At 39.0% G+C, this 25323-nt stretch overlaps 1 protein-coding gene across 7 annotated transcripts in view; it reads right to left on the bottom strand.

Annotated features, from left to right (window-relative positions):
* The window catches only part of LOC131839866 (liprin-beta-1-like), an 84199-nt gene that overhangs the window by 21518 nt on the left and 37358 nt on the right, over window positions 1–25323 (bottom strand). For 2 of the 7 annotated variants that reach the window (XM_059187581.1, XM_059187580.1), the window contains 10 exons: window positions 23884–23970; window positions 22827–22940; window positions 21780–21911; window positions 16887–16979; window positions 16472–16564; window positions 15003–15117; window positions 13157–13189; window positions 11750–11811; window positions 8510–8594; window positions 4275–4429 (listed from right to left, as the gene is read on the bottom strand). In XM_059187581.1, coding sequence (XP_059043564.1) covers window positions 4275–4429; window positions 8510–8594; window positions 11750–11811; window positions 13157–13189; window positions 15003–15117; window positions 16472–16564; window positions 16887–16979; window positions 21780–21911; window positions 22827–22940; window positions 23884–23970 — 969 coding nt within the window. The remainder of the gene's footprint in view (window positions 1–4274; window positions 4430–8509; window positions 8595–11749; window positions 11812–13156; window positions 13190–15002; window positions 15118–16471; window positions 16565–16886; window positions 16980–21779; window positions 21912–22826; window positions 22941–23883; window positions 23971–25323) is intronic. The other 5 variants (XM_059187582.1, XM_059187583.1, XM_059187584.1 and 2 more) reach the window with 5 other exon arrangements.

Raw genomic sequence — 25323 nt, 5'->3', positions numbered from 1 at the left:
CTTGGCTTAATAATACTACAGCAGCAACAACAAAAATGCCTAAAAACACCTTCCTAAACAAATGCTTTGTGTACCCTAAGGATGGAATCTATGGAAGAAATTTTATACTCTGGGGTTAAATAATTTTCGATGACTGTAGAGCAGTATGGTGTAAGAGCCCATCATAAACTACAATACATGAATCACTTAAAAAATATTGTGATAAAAAAATAAAATTTTCCTCAGTGAATTCAGTCTGCCAGTCAACCAACCAATCAGTGACCGTCCCTCCTTCTGAAGTCAGCCAGGAAGGTAGGGACTTACAACCTGGAACACACTTCTAGATGCCAATCAATCAATGACAGTCTCACTTCTGTAACCACACATCCACAGCGGATGTCAACTCTCTCTAGCCTCTGAGAGTCCCTCAATCCCTGAGCTCCAAGCAACCCCACATGCCCCACATATGATCAAAGAGACTGTCCCTGACCAACAAAGTTCACCGAGGTAACTAAATAAGCAATACATTTAGCTCTGTGGTTTTTTGTCCAGTTACTGAGCGGTGGTCTCATTCCTTGACACTAAGAGGTTATAACATGTGAAGTCTGTTGAAATAATCTGATTGGGCCCAAGACGGAGTGGTTCGTGTTAAGCTCCATGTCAGTAAACCCAAGCTTAGCTAAGTTTCCGTGCTCGGCACTCCCAGAAAAGGCAGACCTAGGTCAACCAATCGGCACTTGCCTGCCCTTAGTAAGTTACCTGACCCACCCCGCCCCGAGACTTCTCTTTGCTGCACATTAAGGAAAGTAACCCTACTTAACCAACCAGCAAATGACCAGCCTGATCCTCTGCTCCTGCTTCCTTCGGCCTAAAAAAGCCCTTCATTTTGTACAGATCCGTAGAGTTCCTTTCCATCTGCTAAAACGGACATTGCCTGATTCATAAATTGCTGAATAAAGCCAGTAAGATGTTGCAAATTTACTCAGTTGAAGTTTGTTCTTTAACAACAAGTCCGATCTTGTTGCTTCGCGATTTTTTTTTTTTTTTTTGGAATCTTTATGATTAGTTCTGGGCAATTTACAGAGCCATCATCCCTGTGTTAAAAATTTTCTCAGCTGAATTTTTTTTTTAAAGATTTTATTTATTTATTTGACAGAGAGAGATCACAAGTAGGCAGAGAGAGAGAGAGAGAGAGAGAGAGAGAGAGAGGAGGAAGCAGGCTCCCTGCTGAGCAGAGAGCCCAATGTGGGACTTGATTGATCCCAGGACCCTGAGATCATAAACTGAGCCGAAGGCAGAGGCTTAACCTACTGAGCCACCCAGGCGCCCCTGAATTTTGTTCTTTAAGAAGTCCTATTGCTGTAAAATAGGAGATTACTTCACTATCTTTTTTCTTTTTTTTTTTTTAATTTGAATCTTTATGATTAGTTCTGGGCGAATTATTGAGCCATCATCCCTTGTGTTGTCAAGTTCACAGTAGCTCCCCGGGTTCCTAACATGGGGAAGGAAATGGCCCACTAACAAACTGATCCATTTCCTTGATTTCGTTTTGAACTTAGGACTTTAACTCCCAACTCCAATCTCCCTCCTAGCTCTTCTTTAACAATGTGGCTGAACACACTCAATCCTCATCAAATCATTCTGGTTCCAAACGAAAAATCTCATTAAAGTACAGTTCACATAGGAAAGACTTTTTTTAAAGAGACTATCTGGGCAAATCTTACATGTAACATCTGCCATTCTGTAAATAGGCAGCAAGCATACTCATTGACTGTCAAATGTTATTTTTCCCTTCAGTAGAAATATAATTAGCAATTAGGGGATTTTCCCCTCTAACATATTTTTTATTTCCCCCTCTAAAATATTTTTTATTCCTTAACTAATCCTTTGCCTCTTTTTTCCAATTTTATTGGGATATCACTGACATGCAGTACCGTATAAATTAAAAAGAAAAAAGAAAAGGAAAGGAAAAAAAACCACATTTTTTTCCTTGCAATGAGAACTTTTCGGATCTACAGTCTTAGCAACCTTCCAGCATACCAGACAGACAGCAGTGTTAACTATAGTCATCACGTTGTACCTTATACCCCCAGCACACTTGTCTTATAACTGGAAGTCCGTACCTTTTGATCACCACCTTCCAATTTCCCCTACCCAGTAATCCTTATGACTGACATCTTTTAGCCCTCTCCTATAGTGAAGAGAGAAATGTTTCCTCCTTGAATTCATTTTCATGCAATTCAAATTTCATTTTCTCATTAGGTAATCAGCAGGAATAGATAGGAAAAGAAAAGATGCCACTTGGTTTTTTTTTCACTGAATACAGTAATATGTTAAAGGAAAGACGACCAAAGGGGGAATTGGAAAACATAAGGTAGTCAAGACTATTTAGTTAAAAAACAAAAACAACAATAACAAAAACAATTTTTCCCATTCCCAGTTTCTCTAGACAGTACACTGCACTAAAATTAAAAGTTCTAGGGCAAAGAGGGAGGTGCTGTCAGGAAGCCACGGGTGTGCCTAGGTTAAGACCTCAGGAAGACTTAAGGTACAGCTGTCTCATTGAAACCTTCAAAAAGTTCGACAACTCTAAAAACAGAGGGATATTCCATAGCAGCCATACAGAAAACTTAAGATAGAGAAAGTCTTATGGTGAAGATAATTGTGGATATCCTTTACCTGACGGAGTGGATTATAAATTGATTCATAAGAAATGCCAAATGAATAAAATATTATACCAAACAGAACCAAGAGGGACAGAGATAGTAGAAGGCAGAAGGCCCTAGACCCGTATAGATACTTTTGCAGAAAACAACTCATCTGCAATTACAGGTTCTTTCTCCTGGAAATGGAAAGATGACTCCCAAGGAACAACCAAGAGCCCAAAGGTCTGGGCCCTGTCAAGGAACTGGCCACACGAGCCTGGCTGGATTTGGGAACTGCTACTGACTAATGATACGTGGGTGTCTTCCATGTCTATGTTCCCTCTTCTTGAATGGGAATGCCCAGTAGTTACTATGCCCATTCCACCACTGCATGTCAGGTGTGTAGGGGACAAATGACTTGACCTTGAATTTCCTGGTTCTTTACATGGAATGGAGTGCTACTCGAGAAGCCAAACCTGAGCAGCTGCACCTACATCTTGACCGGGTCTGGATGACAAGGTCTTGGGATGCGGAAGCCTGACTGGAATAAGACCAAGAGGTCTTTGACGAGGGGATGAGGACATTTTGCATGGGGGAGGGATATAAATGATTGTAGCCAGAGAGTGGAGGGCAGTTGTACTGGTCGAATATGGTCGTAGGGGTATATGCCATCCCATGTGTTCTTCTCAAATGTGATATTACTTGTCCATCAAGAGGTAGGGTCTTTGTTTCCTCTCTGTGAATGTGTGTGGGCCTGTGACTACAGGAGAAGAGATGCCACAGGGTTTCCGAGTCATAGCATAAAAGATGATATAAATATGCCCAGTCCTCTTATTGGGATGCTCATCCTTAGGATCTAAACGCTCTGCTAGAAGAAAGCCAGGGAGTCACAGGTATTTCCAGCTAGGGCCTCAGCTGAGGTCCTGTCCAACAGTAGTACCAACCAACCATGTGATATAAAAATGGGTAGCCTTCGGATGACTCAAGCCTCCAGCCTTCACACCATTCCAACTATTGCCCAGTGGAGCGAAGAAGAAATGCTCCTGCTGAGCCTTACCCACATCACACATTTGTTAGCAAAACAAGTGCTGTCATTCAAGCCACAAATTTTTGGGGTGGTTTGCAATAGGTAATGGAAACAGATTTTGGCACCAGTCTGATGTGTGAAAGAAAAGTAAATGAGTTCAAGACAAAATATTCCTGTCCAGCTGCTTTTTTCCAAGTCTAAAGAAGTCAGGGAAGATTTTAGACCAGAATTTTTCAGAGACAACATTGGAAGTGACTAAAACCAACTTCTTTATATAATCTCACGTTATCCCTCTTCATTTATTCCCTACTTGTTCTTTACTAATAAAGATTATTATTGTGTAGATTGTAATCTATTTAGGATGACATCTTTCTTCCATGTTCTTCCTGAATTATTTAAGCAATTTTGACATTGCCCAAGGTATTTATTTATTAAAGAGGGGGGAAAAAACCAATCTTTCAAATAAAGTCCTAGGAGACTGAGTTTTGACATGAAAATTGCTAAGACTCAGTCAGTAGCCACACTGAGAAAAGATCCCAGGTCTTTCCTGCTGTCAACAGCATTTTAACCTTCAATGACACAGTCTCTTCACTACAAAGATAATGTTGAGAGTCTGTAAATACCTCTTCTGGAACACTTGTGTTAAATGGGTCACGACTGGGAGATCCCGTGACTGGTGTAGATGATACACTTTTCTCCAGGTCACTAAAACCCTGCGCATCCAGCAAAGTGGAGACGGAACCAGAAGTGAGCAGACCGTCAAAGTCGCCATCTTGGTCTAGGAAAAGGAGAAGAATGGCAGCTTTTCATTTACATTTCATTTTTGGAGGAAGAATACCAACTGAATATAAAAATTTTTCCCATCCTCAAAAATCAAAAGTGAGTTTCCTTTGAAATCCTTAGAAAAATAACAAGAGGACCTCTAGGAGAAATGTTAAACTATGAGCACCTGGAGCCTGAGGGTGGTATTAATAGCTATTTCAGAATTTGGGGCTTTACAAATTTCAGTTCAGAAACAACCAAGCTGGACAATATCGGTGGTACAACAAACTAATTCTGAACAGCAACACAGTCACCATGAGAAACTCAATATTCATCATTCATCATTTCTGTGTCGTTATTTTTTTATTAATTTTTAATAAACTAATAATGTATTTTTATCTCCAGAGGTACAGGTCTGTGAATTGCCAGGTTTACACATTTCACAGCACTCACATCATCATTTCTGTGTTCTTAAAACAAAACAAAACAAAAACCACATACATATAAAGAAGAAAAAACAACAATAGGCAATCTTCTGATTCCTTAAGATGATCCTTCTGTGCCATTTATTTTAAAGAAGAAAGAACAGCCTTATGGACAAATGCAACCACATACCCAGGAAAGCGGCCAACTTTGAGAACTACTTCTACATCTTCAGCAATGAAAAGGATTAGCTGCTGAACAACTATGTCAGATATTCTTTTTTAAAACCAAAAAATGATGCTTAAAACACTATTCTCTGAATAGTACAAAATCCTAAATTCATTTAAAGCTGTTAACTAGACTTACCTTCTTATATTTTTATTAGGCATTTATTCTAATTTCATTAAAATGTAGGTATTATTCGCATTCTCTAAGGACTAAGTAAATACAAATACTAGTTAGAAATCACTGTTTATAAACTATTCATTAGAACAGGACATAATTGGGATGCCTGGGTGGCTCAGTTGGTTGAGCAGCTGCCTTCGGCTCAGGTCATGATCCTAGCATCCTGGGATCGAGTCCCACATCGGGCTCCTTGCTCGTCAGGGAGCCTGTTTCTCCCTCTGCCTCTGCCTGCCATTCTGTCTGCCTGTGCTCGCTCTCTCCCCTCCCCTCTGATAAATAAATAAAAAATCTAAAAAAAAAAAAAAAAAAAAAAAAAAAAGAACAGGACATAATTTTCAATGGTGGTTAAAAACTCCCTCTTTTTAATATACAAATGTCAGTAAGTACATGATAAGATGTCCAATACTTTTCATCATGAGGGACTTGTGATGAGAATACTTAAACACTAAACCAATTAAATCAAAATCATATCAAATGTACAGGATTGTGAAGTTTCAAATACCATACCAAGTGTTGGCAAGTGATACATTGCTGTTGGCAATGTAAAATAATACAACTAACTTTGGAAAAGAAAACGAAAAACAACCTCCTTTTTCTACACATTTTATATGCATTAAATTAGATGAAAAAAAGTACAGGAGGGGTGCCTGGGTATCTCGGTTAAGTGTCTCTCTCTCTCTCTCTTTTTTTTTTTTTTAAACTTTATTTACTTATTTGAGAGAGAGAGAGCATTGCATGCACGCACAGGCCAGGGGAGGGACAGAAGGAAAGAATCTTCAAGTAGCCTCCACCTGAGTGCAGAGCCAAGGTAAAGCCTGATCTCACGACCCAGAAGATCATGAGCTGAGCTGAAACCAAGAGTCGGACGCTTAACAAACTGAACCACCCAAGTGCTCCAAACGTCAGACTCAATCTCTGCTCAGGTCTTGATCTCCAGGTCGTGAGTTCAAGCCCTATGTTGGGCTCCATGCTGGTCATGGAGTCTATTTTAAAACAAAACCAGATTAAACAAACAACAACAACAACAAAAACCCCACGAAACTGACAAAAATGATCATGTCAGTGCAATTATGAAGAATACCTCTTTTCTTGATTTTCTTATGTTTCATAATTATAGAAATTAATGTTTTCCTTTGATTTTTAAATATAAAAACTACAGTATTGAGATTCTATAAAATCAAATACTGTTTTAAATGTTATGACTACAGGGGTGCCTGGGTGGCTCAGTGGGTTGAGCCTCTGCTTTCGGCTCAGGTCATGATCTCAGGGTCCTCTGCTCAGCAGGGAGCCTGCTTTCCCCTCTCTTTCAGCCTGCCTCTTTGCCTATTTGTGATCTTTCTCTTTGTCAAATAAATAAATAAAATCTTTAAAAAAAAATAAATGTTATGACTACGTAAAAATTAATCACTTGTTAATTTGCAATACTGTCTAAAAAGAGACACTCTCTTGAAGGCAGAGAAAATGCTGAGTGATGAGAATCGCTGTAAGAACACTGACAGAGGTTCATTTGCTTGCTCATTTGGGTATTTAAAATTTTAACATACACTAAGTCCTGTGGAAAATAAGATGAAGATCCATTTTTTTCCCCCTCTCAGAAATCCTCGTCTGAAGTAGGATTTTCTTTCTTTTTGAACTCATCGAAATTGAAATTCCAAAATCTGAGTATTTCACAAGTATCTCTGAAAAAATTTATTACTCATGTTTACTTTTAGAGCAAATAACCCCACCTTGCATTGCTAATGAATGAGAAAACTTCCAAAGTTCTTAACACTTTTGTTTTAAATGACCCCCAGAGATTTTCCACATTTGAGGATGGCCAACTGAACCATGCACCTATAAAATAATACCACATCAAAAGGCATAACTATGTTATTAAGTTTTTTTTTTTTTTTTAAAGATTTTATTTATTTATTTGTGAGAGAGAGAGAGTGAGAGCAAGCACAGGCAGACAGAGTGGAAGGCAGAGTCAGAGGGAGAAGCAGGTTCCCTGCGGAGCAAGGAGCCCGATATGGGACTCGATCCCAGGACGCTGGGATCATGACCTGAGCCGAAGGCAGCTGCTTAACCAACTGAGCCACCCAGGCGTCCCTGTTATTAAGTTTTTAATTCTAATTAACATACAGTGTAATACTAGTCTCAGGTATACAATATAGTAATTCAAAACTTCCCAGCATCACCCTGTGCTCATCCCAACAAGTGCACTCCTTAATCCCCATCAAAGCGTGACTATTTTTACTTAGATGTCTTATGGTTTTGGTTTTATTTTATGTTTTAACTTAACACATTCAATTTGAACACAACCCCCCTTAATCATTTCAGTGTGCCCTCACTAGGCTTCGCTACCTTGGTAAATGGAATCATCACCCCCCCACCCCGGTCGCTTTAGTCAAAAACATCAGTCTTTCTTGATTCTTTCCTCTTCTTCACTCTCATCTAATTCGTCACACCACTGTGTTAGTTCGAACACCAAAATGTGTTTCTAATCAGTACCATTATTAACATTCCATTTGGAATCCTGCAAGAGCCTCTTGACTGGCTTCTCTTCTTCTGATACTGCTCCCTCCTCCCAATATGGTCCATTTGTTACGAAAATGCCGCAGACTTGTAAAAACCCTTCAGTGGATCCCTCTGGGCTCACAGAGCTGAATGCCTCACATTGCCTGACCTGGCCAACGCTAACTTCTATCCGCTCGGCTCATCTCCTCTCATTCTCCCCCTGATCACTTCCTTCCAGTCAGTCACAACGGTCTTTTTACTTCTTAAATACACCGAGCCCATTTTCCCCATAGGCTCTTTTAATAAATGAATGAATGAATGAATAAAATTTACTTATTAATTTTTGAGAGAGAGAGAGAAAGCATAAGCAGGAGGGAAGGGTAGAGGGAGAAGCAGACTGTTTGCTGATCTGGGAGGCCAATGCAGGACTCGATCCCAGGACCCTGGGATCATGACCTGAGCTGAAGGCAGATGCTTAACCCACTGAGCCACCCAGATGCCCCTCCCCACAGGCTCTAGAACACACTGTTCTGTCTAGAATGCTATCTGATGAACTCCACACAGAGGTTCTCCTTGACCAACCAGTCCACAGTATTCTCTTTGGCCTACTCACCAAGAAAGTGTGTGATACTGTTTCCTAATGATATTGTTGAATAAATGAATAAACAAACTATTTTGGAATAATGGATATTCCAGGAAAATGAAAACAAATGTTAAAGTTCATAGCCACTTAAAATCAAGTAAAGTAGAAAAACCTATAGAGCTACAGTACCTTTTTTACCTTGGGTCAGTATCACTGTATCTTGCATCTTCTTGTACCTATTCAGGCACTGTCGAAGATCTTCTATTTTCCGATCCTATTAATAAAATAAATTGTCATCTTTAAACTATGACTTTAAACAGTAAAAGTAATTGCAACACAAAGAATAGGGAGACATGAATTATTTACATTATTCAAGGAATATTTCTAAACTTTAGTAAAACTGGTAATATCTACATTTTACCAGTTTTCCTACGTACATCAGAGATAGAGAAAAAGTACCTCTAAATTTAGAGATCCTATCCTTCAGCTGCCATCTTTAAAAACAAAAACAAAACAAGGTAATAAGATACAAAACAAAAACAAAAACAAAACAAGAAAAAAATCAACTTTAATTATTCTCCTCTCCAACTTATGGGCAGGTCTTGAAAGAAAGATCTACTACACCTGTTGTCTTTACCTGCTGTCATCAATCATAATCTGGCCTTTCTCTTCTCAAAACACTCAGCCAAAGTTGTACCAATTAGTCATCAGAGTCATCAGAGACTTCATATTTACTAAAAATAAGAGAACTTTTCATCCTTTTTCTAATTTGACCTCTGATACTTGACTGACCCCACTCTTTCCTCCTTTTTCCTTCACTTTTCTTTCCACTCTTTCTTTTCTTCTATTTTGATTTCTTAATTCCTTGACCAGAAGATATTCTACTTCCACTATCTACCCAGCCCAGTCTATAAAATGTTAGTGCTTTAAGATTTTGTCCTTTACCCCCACTCTGGTGGATCCTAAAAAAATGGGCTCCCTAGCTCTTCTCTCACTGGTTTTGGGCCTGGCCATGTGACTTGCTTTGGTCAAAGAGATATCAACAAATGTGGTTAGGGTTTGCCCTCTCTCTCTGCTCCAGGGAACCTTCACTATGTGAAGAAGCACAGGCTAGTCTAATGGAAGACGAGATATCATTTGGAAAAGAGACATCCCAGATGGGCCCAATCTACGCAAGGATGTTAATCACCAGACATGTGAGTCACACCAGCCTAGACCATCTAGCCCCATCCCACCCACCAGCTAACTGCAGAGATCAACAAAGCCAGCCCAGACCAGGAGAACCCCCTAATCAACCATCAGAAGTATGAGAAATAATAAATGTGATTTGTCATGGAGCAAAAGCTAATTTACATATCAACTATAGCTTAGTCTCCGAAAATCTATAATTCTGTATTTTTCCTAAAATGGACTGGGTTCATTCCTTACCCCATCTATAATTATACATTAACCCCCAAATTTAGACTCATTTTCCAACTTTCTATGAGAAATCTCCTTTTAAAAGTCCCATGAACACATCAAAGTGAATGTCTCTAAAATTAAGCTCATTATTTGCCCCTGGTACTTGAGCTTAGATTCCCTTAACTCTTTGAGGGCACTATCATTCACCTCATTACTCAAACTAGAAACTTGTTCTCAAATCCCCCCCAAAAAAATTACTTCAAAGACTTTTACTTACTCGAGACAAAAAGAGGGTGAGAGTGAGAGAAGCAGCAGCAGGAGGAAGGGGCAGAGGGAGAGGGAGAAGCAGGCTCCCACAGGGAACCTGATGTGGAGCTCAATCCCAGGACCCTGTGGTCGTTAACCTGACCGAAAGTAGGTGCTTAACCAACTGAGCCACCCAGGAGCCCTCAAATCCAAAATAAGGTTTTCAAAAACCCTGTCAACCTGTGTAAATGTCAGCTTCATATACCCCTCTACCTTATCTCATTCTGAACTTTCCCAACATGCACTAGGCTGTGCCAAGTCTGGGCTTTTGAGACATGTTTAGTTCATAGATACTCTCCTTAGCAGCTTTCGTTTTCCTGATAAACAACTCTTGCCTTTCCTCAGATTTTGCTCAAATGCAACCTCTTTGAAGCCTTCTGGAACTACTAAAAACTTATGTCAGCGTTGGTGCTCCTAAAGCAGTTTGAATGTCTAGTAAGCCCTCAGTCAACACTGGGAGATTTGTTTGTTATTGATGCTTTTTGAGAGAGAGAAATTAAGACTAAATGAATTTGTGATTACTTTTTTAAAAGTAAAAGCTATGGGGGCACCGAGGGGACTCAGTCAGTTATGCGTCTACCTTTGGCTCAGGTAGTGATCCCAGAGTCCTGGGATCAAGCCCCATATCAAGCTCCCTGTTCGCTGTTTTTCTCTCAAATAAATAAAATCTTAAAAAAAAAATAAATAAATAAAGTAAAAACTACATGGGCCCCTTGCTAATGACTTTCCTTTTTATTCCACAGTGGTAAAGACTAGCAAAAAGAAACCTAAATATAGGTGGGTGGAGAGGGCAATGAGTTTATTTCCTAATAAAGAGCAAATAAAGAGAATGAACGGCAAAAATATAGAGTAAAACAGAGAACACAAGAATTAGAGAAAGAAACAAGATGAGACAAAAAGATCAAGGCAAAGTTCTTTGGCAGCTGCTTGTTTTTTTACTTCCTTGAAATGACTCTTTTCTTGGGAAAATGCCTCCTCGTTGTATTCATTGAGTAACATGAGGTGTAAGAGTAGTTCTGATGATGCGAGCTGAACCCGACTGTTGCTGTCCGCTGGGTATATGGCTGATCAGGTAGGCCATGAAAAAACACCTTGCTTTAGAGGACACTGTTTCCCTGCTCTCATCAGAATGAAATCAGTGAAGCAACAGGAAAGAAGACTCTGGAGTCCCTGGCATTTGGCCAACAAAGCTAAAAGACAGCCTAGGGCCATATTTTATTTCATGGTACTGATGCCTCTGTTCTCGTATCTCACCTCTCAGGAGAACAGAGACAATCCCTCATGTGAAAGAATCCAGGAGTGTGAAGAAAATGATATGAAGAAAATTAACCTCATTGGGAAGCTAACAGTTGTCAGGGACCACCCCTTTCAGAGTTCATGCAAGCCCAGAAAGGATGCACTATGGACTGTATCCTTTCTCTCATTTCCCACCTGAATATAAAGAAATGATCTGAGGGCTTGAACATTTTTCCAGATTCACAGGGAGGTGGGAGAGGGAGATCTCAGTGGACCCAGTGCTGCCGGTCACCACTCTACCCACACAGTCACAATGACAACTGCCATCACCGAGAGCAGGCACATGAAGGTAGAAAGGCAGAACGGCTGTCCCTCAACATCAGTAGTGTGTAGGGTTCTTCCAACCTGGTATATCTCAAGAAAACCCATGGAATGATCAAAATGGTGGTACACTCCCACATAAATATTTTAATTTCATCTAGATACCTTTTCTTCATTTGCTGCCATCAAAGATTCCATAGCCTTTTTCATTTTTTGTACTTCAATATCTGAAAATATCACAAGAACACGTCAGAAGTCAGTTTTGTTAAGGTGTGTGACAATAACAAGGGGCTGACTCTTCAGACTGAAGTGTTTTAATGAAATATTTACCGTCCATATCCTCTTTTGGGGAAAATCTGAAAAATGAACACCTTCCATGTCGCCTGAATAGTTATCACTCCAGAAAGCAAACAATATGGGTCAGAGCTAACTACCCTCTCTCGAAGCAATAACAAAATCCTCACGAGAACACGGAAGGTGAAATTTCAGTGCTACAACCATGAAAACACAGCTTTTCAATTAAAAAAAAAAAAAAGAAACAAGAAACCTAGAAAGCAGTGGGCGAAAGCGATGGACGGTGTACACAATGACATAAGCAGAGGACAGGATACTCAGTTTTAACCAAGATGGAGGCATGAATGGCAAGAGCCTGATGGAATGTGGCATCTATAGCAGTCATGCTATGAAGTTGGTTGTAGGTTCCATACAGAAGGATAAGTACTTTGCTTCATCTATAAACATCATTTCTGACACTATTTTAAAAGGTAAATGTGATTTTCCTTAAAATTTGACAGTCAAATACAAAAGCACATTACTTTAATAATAAAAGAACCAATATTTTAAGATGAAATGTCAACCTAAAACGAAATCACAAATTTAAAAAATTCAAACAGAAAAAAAAATTGAGCTAAGGTTACCTGCTTCTGAGAAAAACAAACAAACAAACTACTACTTAAGGTAAGTTTTAAAATGCATCATTCATCACTGATACAACACTTTCAATATGAAGGTATATTCTGTAGAAATTGCCTTTTTTTTTTTTTTTTTGATGCCCAATTCTCTGGGTGTAAGAATTCAACATCTGGAGGAAAGAGTCTATTAATTAATGATTTATCTCGATGATGCATTAGATAATCTGGGTTCTGTTAATCAGCCTGGGTACAATCTCTTGTCTAACACCAACAGGGTATGTTTAGTTCCTAATGTAGATCTCAGGGAAGAAGTGGGCTACAAAACCTTGAAAAGTAATTTTCTCCTCTGATATTCTGTCTCCCGAACTATAAAAAAAATTCTTCCTCCCCTCTGTTACTCCGGGTGTTCTGCTATACCCTGTGGAGCAAAAGGGCTGAATCGGGGGGGGGGGAAAAATCAGCAAAATGACCTTTAACTCCTTGTTTTTACTGTTTGTTTATTTACCCTCTATTTTGTGCACTCTGAAGAAATGGAGAGCTTATCGATGAAGCAACTTCACATCTTTGGTGAGATAAATGTTTTTAAAACACATGCAAAGAACAGTCCCAGTAGTACTTTTGGTGAATTTAAAGGCTGATGGAAAGACACCAAAAACCTTACTTTTGTCTTTGAGCTTCTTTTTAAAATTTTCATCTGTGCAGGAAAACCCATCGAATTGGAAGTTAGTATATACATTACAACAATAAATATTTTAAAAGTACTATTATTTAGTCTTTTGCCTAAGATAAAGAAGCTAACCCTATAAAAACTGAATATTAAACACTATTTTGTGGCTTTAGGAATGGTACTGCAATGCATGATGCTCTGTGTAAGGTTAGAAAGAGAATATAATTCATCCAAAGACCTAGATTTGAGTTCCTACCTCTGTCACTTCTTCTCTGTGAACCCTGATTTCCTGGCATATTAAAGTTAGGTCTGTGGAATACAAGCAGTCCTTACACTCTACGGGGTGAAAACACCATTAGTGATGTTTGGTTGTAACATTTCCATTACGGGTCAGCACTTGGCTTAGGACACATGAACCTCACCACTCAAATTCAATGACTCTGACATGGTCTACCTCCCGTTCAATGAGATGAGTCCACTGATCACGCAGTGAGATCTTATGCCAACATCAGATTGCTATGAAGTTTCTAAACATTGCTCCCGACTCTTGTGTTTATCGGGCTGTGTGTTGGCGATAAGCAGTTCATAGACCAGTATCCGTCTTTGGGAACCACTACTCCAACACATCCTCTAGCCCACAACATGATTCCATTTTATTCTTAAAACCCTAAAGGCATGACCTATCTGTGAACATCCTTTAAAGACTACACAAATCTAGGGATGCCTGGCTGGTTCAGTCAGTAGATAGTATGTGATTTTTGATCTCGGGGAGGTGAGTTTCAACCCCATGTTGAGTGTAGAGCTTCCTACAAAAAAATACAACGCCAGAATTCTATTATATGCCAAAATACACAAGGGGGGAAAAATCCTTCAATGGTTGATGAGTTAGCTTTCTGATCCATAGGGAATTAAAACTACAGGGATATAAAGCCAGGGTATTCTAGAACCAAGAAAGACATTACAGGTAACCTAATTGAAGCCCTTCATTGTTCAGACAGTGAGGTTACCGATGCTCACATAAAAATGTACTAAAGCTACACTCAATGGAATTTTTAGTTTCAAGAGTCAGAAGTTGCTTTGTAGTTTGCATGCCACAGTGATTTATAATAGCAAAGAAAGGTTAAATCAAACCTAGTGTTGTCAGGTGTTCTGTGCATTTATATTTCCAAATATAACATAAAAAACACATTTCATTCAAGTTATTTTCTATCACATATAACGTGTATTAAAAATGACAGTCCATACAATATTCAAGACAAACTTCCTCAGTTATGAGAAAAATTTTTGATAAATTCACACACGTTTTCAAAAAAGAGGATTATTTTTGCTTTCTAGCAGGTTGAGGGCTCAGTCCACCATAAGAAATTTTCCTTGATCTTCCAAAGATGCAAAGTCCTTTCCTCTCTTCCCTCAAAAGTGTAGGAACGGTTTCTAAATCTCTTAGTTCATGCTGTTTCAAGTTCAGTTCAGAGGGAGATTAAACCTGGGACATGATAATGTTCCCTTTTAATGCTTTCTATCCCTTCCTTGTACTGCCATCAGAACAAGAACTGTCTCAACAGAATTCACAACTTAGTAATGCATAATAAACACCGCATGAAGTACAGAGTTGCTCTCCTCCAGCTGCTGAAGAGGAAGCTACTAGATCCCCAGGCACAGGGAAGAGTTTCGGAGGAGGCCCTGCTGTCCTGGCCTCAGCTGGTTTCCGCCACCCTTCTCCTTTCTCTGAAAGGACTCACCACTGACACGGGGTTCTTTTGCAGGTGTGGGGAGGAAGGGAGGGCTGCACAGGGAGGTTTCTAAGAAAGTAAGAGAACAAATGTCAAATGTATGTGCCCACCTCGATCGAGAATTTCCACTCCTTCCCCTTTCATCTTGCACACCAGTTTTTCCTGTAGCCTTTTTACTTCAGATTCCTTCTCTTCCAGCTGTTCTTTTAAAGATGCCAGTTCGTCCTACAAATGATAAGCTCGTTTTACAACAGGGAATTATGACTAAAGGAGAATATTCAGGGAGCATGTTAACTCTTAAGTCAATAATGAGTTTTTGGGAATGAAACAAAAAACGATAGGAATCTAGATGCAGACTTCAGAAACCAGACAGTGGCAAGAGGAAGCAGGAAGCAAGACAATTAATGAAGGTCGATGTCTAATAATTCTGGAATAAGTGTTTCAAGTTTCTGTGTGACCAAATTAAAACAAAATGCTTTAAAGTGTAATTAGGACCTGAGTAGCCCTAAGTTTTAAAGCTTATGTTATACAAACAAAAAAAAACCCTCCCCCAGTTAATCCAGGATGATAATCGAATTAGACCCCGAGTGTCATAAAAGCAAAATAAAATGCAAATTGGAAAATATATATCAAGACTTGACTGAGATTTATTTAGTATTTCAAGATGGCATTCATGTTCCCTGAGCATGAACAAGGCAGAGCTTAATTGATGGGTAAGGTAGCAAGTGATGAACAATGTTAGCCAAATCATGGGACTAACTAATTCATCTTCATCACCAAAATAGAAGGACAGAGTCTCCCACAACAATGGAAAAAAGATTTAACAGATTTTAAATCCCCCCCTTCTTGTCTACTATGTAGCTATTAAAGATTCCAAGTCCAATATTCTATTTACTAATGTTAAATTTTCAGTTTAATTTTGGTGAAGAATTAGCTTTAGCAAACTGAAATTTTGCTGGCTGTATTTTAGCACAGAAAATAAAGCTCTGCAGTGCTAATAAGTGTATTTTTATAACTGATAAACATTTTATTTTCAGTCTCTTAAGGTAGGTATTGTGTTTAGTACTATGAGAAGATCTCCAAAGAAGCAAGAAAGCTGGCCCTATACTTTTTACTTATGATAGGCATGGATCCCAAGTACAAGGAATTTTCAGTAGCACTGGCAAAAAGCTTCTTTACAGCAGTAATTTCAACTCACTGTCACGATACAGTTAACCTGTAAGAAAGTCCCAAAGGAAGAAGCAGTCTGATGCAAAGTGGATATTTTTTTCCAGGTTCATTTTTACAACTATTTTACCAAGCTTGGATCTCAGATACTCTAAGAGGATGAGATCAAATTTCTAAATGAATATTTTTATTTTGCCCATTTATTATTTTTCATTAATTATTTCATATGTTTCTGAAAACAACATCAGGGATCGCACTGGCCCTTCCATCAGCTTTTTTAAATGTATTTTTAAAAAAACAGAGGACACACACACGATGAATGCACATGCTACTAAAAAACACTATCACGGCAAAACAGCGCAAGCCAGAAAGCAAACAGGCCCAGGACCCCATTACCCAAAGTCTACTACACCTTCAGGGACTCCCATTTTTGTTCCATCCGCTGCTTTTCATACTGCATCTGACCCACCTTGATTTTCATGCTAGAAAGTTTGGCCATTAAAGACTGGTAGAGAGACAGAGGTGTGAAAGAAACCACAGATAGAAAAAGACAAGCCTAAATATCCAAGAAAATAGTATCGGTTTATAAAGGAGGTTAGGTTAACTAACAGAAATAACAGGTTATGTTTCACTAGATTAGTTAAAGCCCCAATTTTTAAAAATTCAGAATAGTGGTGTTCAAATTCAAGAAAGTCTCCAGCTTGGGGGGAAATTTCATTCACTTGTAAGATAACTTCTTTATCATCTATTGAGTTGAGAACTTGTATTATGGATCATAGGTAAGTGAGTCAGGCTGTTTACACATTTTTGCCATTGAGAAAGCTTACCTTGGTTGATTTCAGCTTTTTTTCATACTGAAGTCTTTCATTGTCCATTTCACTGACTCTTAACCTCAAATCATTGATCTCTTGCATTAGCCCCTGTCAAAGGAGGAACAATGAAACATATCAGGAAAGCAACAACACACCTATGTAGGCCAAAATAGCAGCTTGGAAACCTAGTCAACAAGCCCCTGGGTTTGGGTTGTATGAATTGGATCAGACAAATGGAAATAAATGTATCTCCCTGAGGCCCAAAGCATCTTTCTAGTTAAAACACTATTTTAAATTCTCCATGCATCTAGCCCACAATCATGAGATTATGGAAATCAAAGGTAATTCTTTAAAAATTAAATTCAAATAATTAACATATAATGTATCATTAGTTTCAGAGGTAGAGGTCAGTGATTCATTAGTCTTATATAACACCCAGTCTCTTCACATCACGTGCTCTCCTTAATGCCCATCCCCGTTACCCCATCCCCCCACCCCCACCCCTCCAGCAACCCCCTCAGTTTGTCTCCTATGCTTAAGAGTTAAAAGGTGACTTTCAATTTTGATTAACAAAGGTAGCCAATCGCATACATCAATCATCAGCTATTTCTGGACTAAAAATCACTATATAGATTCCAACTTTAAAAATTAACTAGAAAAATTTTCTTTAGTAAAGCCATTACTTTTAGGGCCTTTTCAGTGATCTGTGGATTATTTGTAAAAATATTTTTACAATTTCTTCCTTTGTCTAACAAAACTATAGATTGTTCATCAACCCAGTCTGGGAGAATGGAATGGAATTTAAATCCTTTTATTGTTTTTTTTTGAAATGTAAACCTTTTAAACCAAGGATTCTCAGCTTGAGGGTGGATGAGGGCCCTGTAATTTACAAATACATTGTCATAACATGAATTTTACATTTGGAACAGAAAAAAGAAAATAATCCTAAGGTTTTCATAATACAAATACAGCCAGAAGCTTTTCTCTTTCACATTAGAAAAACAAAACAAAACAAAAACTAATTTGCTTGTAAAACTTGTCTAAGTGTTCTAAGAAACAGTAACATATTTTTGTCTAGAGCCCAGACAGTAGGAAAAGGGAATCAGAATGCCATACAATACCAACTTCAAATACTGTGGAAAGGATTTCTTTTTTTATTACAAACCATCAAGACTCCACCAATGCTTAACATGTTTTTATTCCTCATTTTACAAGTCCTCTACTCCTGAGCCACAAATAAACAGATGACAGAACTATACAAAAATGCCATAAAAAAGAAGCAATACCATAAGAAACAAAACTTTCATACTAAACTTCTATGAGTAATGATTCACACATGGGGAGAGGGATGCCTTTCCTAAATTACTTAACAGTACTATATAATAATTACTCATTAGTTATTATTTTTTTTTTTTTTATTTTTTTTTTTTTTTTAAGATTTTATTTATTTATTTGACAGAGAGAAATCACAAGTAGATGGAGAGGCAGGCAGAGAGAGAGAGAGGAGGAAGCAGGCTCCCTGCCGAGCAGAGAGCCCGATGCGGGACTCGATCCCAGGATCCTGAGATCATGACCTGAGCCGAAGGCAGCGGCTTAACCCACTGAGCCACCCAGGCGCCCCTCATTAGTTATTATTATAATTATTTTTTCTTATTTTTTTTTCCTAAAGAGGGGGGAAGAAGGAGAGACGTTTCAAGCAGACTCCCGCTAAGCATGGAGTCCTAGGCAAGGCTCAATGAGATTCTGACCTGAGCCAAAATTCAAGTCAGAGGTTTAACTGACAGGGCCACCTAGGTGCCCCTAGTACAGTTGTTATTAGTACAGTACCTCAGTAAGGGAACAGCTGTTTCCTCCTTTCACGAATGAGGTCAGGAACTGTTTGACATCATTTAATAACATTTTAGCTGTGATTCCTTATCTACAGGTTCGGAATTCAAGTCTAAGGAAAAAGTCAGTTTCTCCCATTTATGTATCCCCCATTTATTAATCATTCTTGCATACTAGAATTCTTAGTGACCTTCCTTCATCTCCTGGTCTTTTTAATATATATCTTGCCACTTTTTCATGGCTAGCAGCTTTGAATTCCTATTTGGTATTGTCTTATTTTAACTCTTCTTTTAGAAACAGTGACAACTTGCAAAAAGAAGTAACTAAAAAACCCACAATTATAAATTGAGATAATTTTTCTGTTAAAAAACAAACAAACAAACCCTACCCAAATTTCCCTTCTGGCAACACTAAGTATGAATGTAAATCTCCAACCTGAAAGAAGTCCTGTTTATCCACAGTCACTCAAGCTGGAAAATCTGGAAATAGCTCAATATAAGACTTTAAAATAATGGAATTCAAATTATTTCCAATTCAGTTCTTTATAAAAAGAAAACCCCTGTTACTAGTCTCTTTTCCCTCTCCAAGAAACTTCAGGCTGCGCAGAAACGTAATTTCTGGCATCTGTACTCTTACCAGAAGGGGGCACTGTTGAATAGTGTTAAGCATCTCCTATCAGCCATTCCAGGCAAGTCTTCAAAATTCCAGGATTTCAAGACTTTTACCCTTAATCTTTCAGAAGTGCCTGTATTTCTTCCCCACTCCAATATTTTCTTAGAAATTAATCTCCAAATAATCTAAAATTCTAAGACAAAGTTAAGGAATTTTGGATTCATGAAACAGCCAGGGAAACTTTTGTTTGTTTTTAAAGGAGGCTCCAGACCCAATATGGGGCTTGAACTCATGACCCTGAAATCAAAAGAGTTGCACACTCTACTGACTGAGCCAGCCAGGCGCCCCCACCAAACATTTTATTAAGGGAACAAAAATAGGAAAGAGCATATTCAATTCGGTTTTAATTTTGAGGACTATTTTATTTGTTGTTATATGTAATGAGGTTGATCAGATTATAGTTTATAATCTCTAGATATGCATGTGGTATTTTACCAATAGTGTTAAATATCTTAGAAAAAAATCAAGGATTGAGTTTACTGAAAGTCTGATGACAGGATCACTTTGTTTATGATTGAAAATGCATGAGTAAAGGAAGGAAGCACCAGGAAAAAAAAAAAAAGTTTTATTAAAAAATAAAAAAATGCAGACACGGCACCTGGGTGGCTCAATCGCTTACATCTCTGACTTGATCTTCGGCTCAGGGTTATGGGATCGAGCCCCACGACAGGCTCCTCACTCAGCACAAAGTCTCTTGAGATTCTCCCTCACCTTCTCCCCCTGCCCCTCCCCCCGCTCACACGCTCTTTTTCTCTCAACTAAATAAAATCTTTTTTAAAAAAACGCAAACTCAAAGAGATGTGACTACTGCTCTGGAGTCTTACCAAAAAATCCTAACACATCCACTTCTATTTAGTCCCAATGCTTGGTTAACATCCCCGATCCAAATTAACCAGTCATGCAGGATGACTCCCCCTCAGCTTTATGGACACAAGGGAAAGGGCCAACTCTTGACCAGAACACTGCGACGTCTTTCCCTGCACCAGAGTAACCTCCATGGCACGCAGTCCATCTGTTGACTGAACTCTGTCATGTTATGCAGCAAGTGTGGAGTCAGGGAATGACAGAGAGGAAATAGAGGAAAATATCCAAATGGATTTTTTCAAGAAAGCACAAAAGGGACAATTTTAGAGAAACTGGATGACTTTCTCAGCTCTGTTCTAAGAGCCCCAGCCTCAATCAAGTGAGGAACATGCTCATATAGGTGACTGACAAAGAACTTTTGAAGATTGAACGTGAACTAAATTGGGGATTTCCTTTTGCTGTTGAGGAAGTAACACATACGCCAAGACCTTCCATTACAGTTCCATTTTGGCAGAAAATTGAATTTGGAAAATAGCAATGGAGTAAATCTCACTAAAGCCAGTCTATGCGGGACTTGCCCACAGCTAGTAACATACCTAAGGGACCCCGTTATCATGATGGTACAGAGTTGGCTTCAAAGAAACGTGTGCAAAGAAAACAGAGGGGGAAGAATACTTAAATGAGTTCTCCTCTCCGCTTCTTGGGACACAGTTTCTAATGCAGTATGACAACTTTCCATACTCCAACCGAGGAAACAAAAGAGAGAGAAAGGAAGAGATTCTCTGGGAGATAAGGGAGTCCTGCAGATCTTCAAATTTTTTCCAAATAAACAGATTTCAAACGGATATGCTCTCTTTTCCCAACAACAAATAATAAGCAAATAAAAGACCCAGATTAACAATAAAACAGTCCAAAGAACAAAACATGTTTAGCCACAAAAATGGGTACTTCAAGTTGTAGAATCTATCCCAAATTTCACAAAAGTATAGTGAGCTTTATTTAATTGGTATGATTTATGTGTGGACAAGACCAAAAGTAGAAGGCCAAACTAAATAAACTCTAAAAATCTGATTTTTATGATTATATAATAAAAGCATGTTCTCTGTACATATTTTCAAACCTACTTATTATATAGAAAATAATCAGTAAAATTTAAAAATGGCTATTAGTAAAGTGATACACTTAAACCCATTATTTCCATAATGAAGAAAACCACTACAGATGGACAGGAGGACGGACAGGAGGACATACAGGCAGACGAACAGAGAGAAGCTCCAAATGTCACAAAGTGAAAAGTTCTTTCTAAAGACTAATGAAAGCATTAAACTTTCATATCAAAAGTCTCACAATTTAAAAAAAGGTATGAACAACAAAAAGTCTCACAATAAATATTGCCATGAGCATTTAGTGATTAAAAAGTCAATGTAAAAAAAGCCAATGTAATTAAAGATTATTCCTAAAAAGGAGCACGGATGAACGAGAGCACGTAGCAATTAACTACCTCCCCCTCACGCCTACGAGGAATTTCAACTTGCTCTGGAAATATGTGTATGACATATACAGACGCACACGCATATGTATGTTAAGGGGGAGGGTATCACTTACCTCCGTGTCTCTGAACCTGTCTTCATAATCCAATCTATCCTTCTCCACAGCGGTCAGTTTAAGCTTCAAGTTAGATATTTCAGCCATCAGATCCAACTTCTGAGTTTCTAGGGATGTCCTACTCAGAAGCTCCTATTGGAATTTAAGAGATACACTCAAAACTTGTTTTATTACAAATCACCACATATGATTGTGTCTTACCCTGCAAAGCAGTACCTATCAAGTCGGGAATGTGGTAAAGATTAATCACTAAACAGATAAAATTTGAAAATATTATCTGCTTCTGTGAACCTTCATGGAGCAGAACTAAGTGTGCGCTTACTTCCTGGGGAGACGTACATGCTCTAGATATGCAGAAATCTTAACGGCTTCAAAGCCTGATGAGAACACTGATGCTGACAGGGTCGCTCTGCGTTAGGCACTGTTCTGATGTGGTTCGATCCTCAAAACAACTTTCTAAAGCAGAAACTCCTACTAAAGATAACTCAGGAATTATCTTTGTTCAACAAATGAGGAAGGTGAGGAACAGAGAGGCTGAAAACCTGCCAAAGGTCATACAGCAAGGATGTGGCAGAGCAAGGACTCAAACTGAAACAGTCTCCCTCCAGTACGTACCCTACCCGCTATATTATAGGTCCTCTCGTCTACGAGCACTGTGTGTGTGTGTGTGTGTGTGTGTGTGGTGTATTACAAGTTTGGGTTTGTTTTCTTTTCCCCATAAAAGTCACATATGGTACGTATCTTTTTTCTTAATCATAAAATATATGCTCATATCTGGGGGTTAGGAAACCATATGCAAATTTAAAGAAGAACATTAAAACTACCTATAATCCTATCAGTATTTTATTCCAGATTCTAATTACATGAACGCTTTCTATGTTATGCATGTGTTTTGAGACCCTGTTACCCTCGGTTTTTGCTTAAAATATGCCAGTCTCGGTGAATCATGAACTTCAATGCTGCGTCCGAGGGGACACAACAAACAAGTGCAGAACTTCAAACAGGCGAGCAAGAAAACCCCACCTCAGTGACGGCTTCTGATCATACCTGCTGCAGCATTTCCTCTGTGGCATTCAGCTTCTCCCGGTGCTCTTCAAGACAAAATTCCAAATCTCGAATCTTCTCCCCCTGAGCATCCACCTGGTCTGTTAACACACTTACCTGTATATAGAGCAAAATACTGCAATAGATTAGGAAGGATTTGGGTCCCGCTACAAACTTTATTTCTCTAAATAGAACAAAAACTGGAATGATGTCACTACCCATTTGTTGTAAGGGGAAAAAAAACTGTCAATAAGACAGCAGTCCTTTACAATCCTATCTAAGTGATGCTTCTTGACCTGCAGACTCCCAATTTTTAAGGAGGTTAGGGCTGATTGGGGATATGCAAGACCTTGTAGTTATAGGTTAACTTCATTTCAACCATTTTATGCGAGAGGGTATGTGCATAGATCATCATTTTGGGGAGGTTGGAATGGGAGTGGGAGGTAGTATTAGAGATTAAGAGAGGAAATGGAGTTATGTTTGAAAGAGAAGCTGTCAAGGACTACACGCGAGTCTTTCCCCACGATCACCAATCCCATAAATACACTGCAATTTACTTAACTCAAAATACCAAAATAAAAATGTTTGTCGTGCATTTAAAACATTAAGAAGAAGAAAACTCAAATTTAGCCACTAAACCAGAGTCCACTACTCACTTCTGTTCTGTTCAGCTCACAGGATCATTTTTAAAATTGAAAATTAAATAAATTCAGATTCAAAAACATTCAGGTTTATGAAAATCTGTGGTATAAAATTGCAATTTATGCTGTAAATTAAAAACACTAGATCAACTAAGATGACAGATCAGATCAGAAAGTCAGCTTAGATGACACTGTGGCTGTCATCAGAGGAGCCGAGGCTGCTCACTCTAGACCGGGGAGGCACACTTTGGTGCTACCACAGTCCTCACCACTCCCTATTGTGTGTACGTACTTATTTCTATCAGCACTTATTTCTATCAGCAATCTGGCTCCCAAGCATCTGAATATGCCATCCCAATTTAAAATGGTCTTTGTAAATATGTTGTGGAGGAAGAATAGCATTGTTAAAAATCACTTGCCTGAAGAACGAGAGATTCTTTATCATTCTCTAAACGTGCTAGCCTTTCTTGATACACCTCTCCATTTCCGGGCAGGTGTCCATTTGTCTGAAAAGATGAAGGAGTATGTGTAAGGCTTGACTCTCTTTAAAACTGAAACGACTGTGAGCAAATAAAATGGCATACATTCTTAATCCAAGGAACCTGAATAGAATTCAGCCAGCTGCTGCCACCACTGCTAGAAAACACGAGTCTAAAACTTGGTCCATTTGCCTCAAAATAGGTAAAATGGGCATGGTAGGCATGTTATCACCAAACCAGACAAGTTCCCATCAAGCAGAAAAATCATGACCTAAAAGGAACAGTGGTTACTAACATGCTCGCAGGGACGCATAGCTGGGTCATACGAAGTTTCGCGAGTGTGTGGTCAGGCAGAAATTACTTATGCCGCCTGAATGATCTGTGCTATTTCTGGGTGGGGGCACTGGGAATGTCCTGGGCTGCCCTTATGTGCCTCCCCTCTCCTCCCAAGTTGCAAACCCAGAACTGCAAATGCCTGTCTTTACAGAGGAGGCCTTGGGGGCAGCTCATATCAGCTTCCTCCCTGTTACTCAGGACCAAATCTCAGGGCAAGCCTTCCCTTTGTCTTTGAAGCCTTTCTTCCTTCCCCTGAAAGCTTAGGAAGCAGTCCACAACTACTTCCCCCAACCGTCCCCATCCACACCTTACCAGGAACTTTATTAGCTCCCATTCTGACTTCACTCTTTGTGACTTTGCTCAACTCTATTAGGTTACGCCAAGCTCCTGCAGAGCCTGGAAACAGGTATCATCCTGCAACCACAGCACTGGCCTGGGGCTCTGCTTAGATTCGTGCTCACTTTCTTCACCTCCCTCCAGCCCCGCACGTTTTTATCAGATTCGGACATGTCTGTGCATGGTGTAAATGCTGAAGGAAACACCGATTGGGAAAGCGAGTCACATTTTTCTTTTTCTCAGCTGTCTCATATATAAAAGCCATTAAGGAGATACACAAAAAGACTCACGGAGAGCACACAATATAAAAACATCATTTTGAAATACAGCAATATATCTGATATGTCCCTTGTTATCTCCTGTAAGTAGCTCATAATCATATGACGGGTAATCCCAATAGAATTTCCTGATTCCTCATTCAACTACAACAGAAATAAAAGCCACTGGAGCTCAAATTAGTTAGATAGGGCCATCCAGAGGTCAATGAAGAAAGCAAATAACTTCAGGGGCGCCTGGCAGGCTCAGTTGGTTAAGCATCTGCCTTCAGCTCAGGTCATGATCCCAGGGTCCTGGGATGGAGTCCTACATCAGGCTCCCTGCTCAGCAGGGAGTCCGCTTCTGCCTCTCCTCCCTGTGCATGCTCTCTCATTTTTTCTCTCTCTGAAATAAATAAAATCTTAAAAACAAAAAAAGAGCAAATAACTTCAG

The sequence above is a fragment of the Mustela lutreola genome, chromosome 8 (assembly GCF_030435805.1).
Source record: "Mustela lutreola isolate mMusLut2 chromosome 8, mMusLut2.pri, whole genome shotgun sequence".
NCBI classification, from domain to species: Eukaryota; Metazoa; Chordata; class Mammalia; order Carnivora; family Mustelidae; genus Mustela; species Mustela lutreola.
Note: the sequence above shows the minus strand (reverse complement) of the source record. Positions and strands in the feature narration are given on the sequence as shown.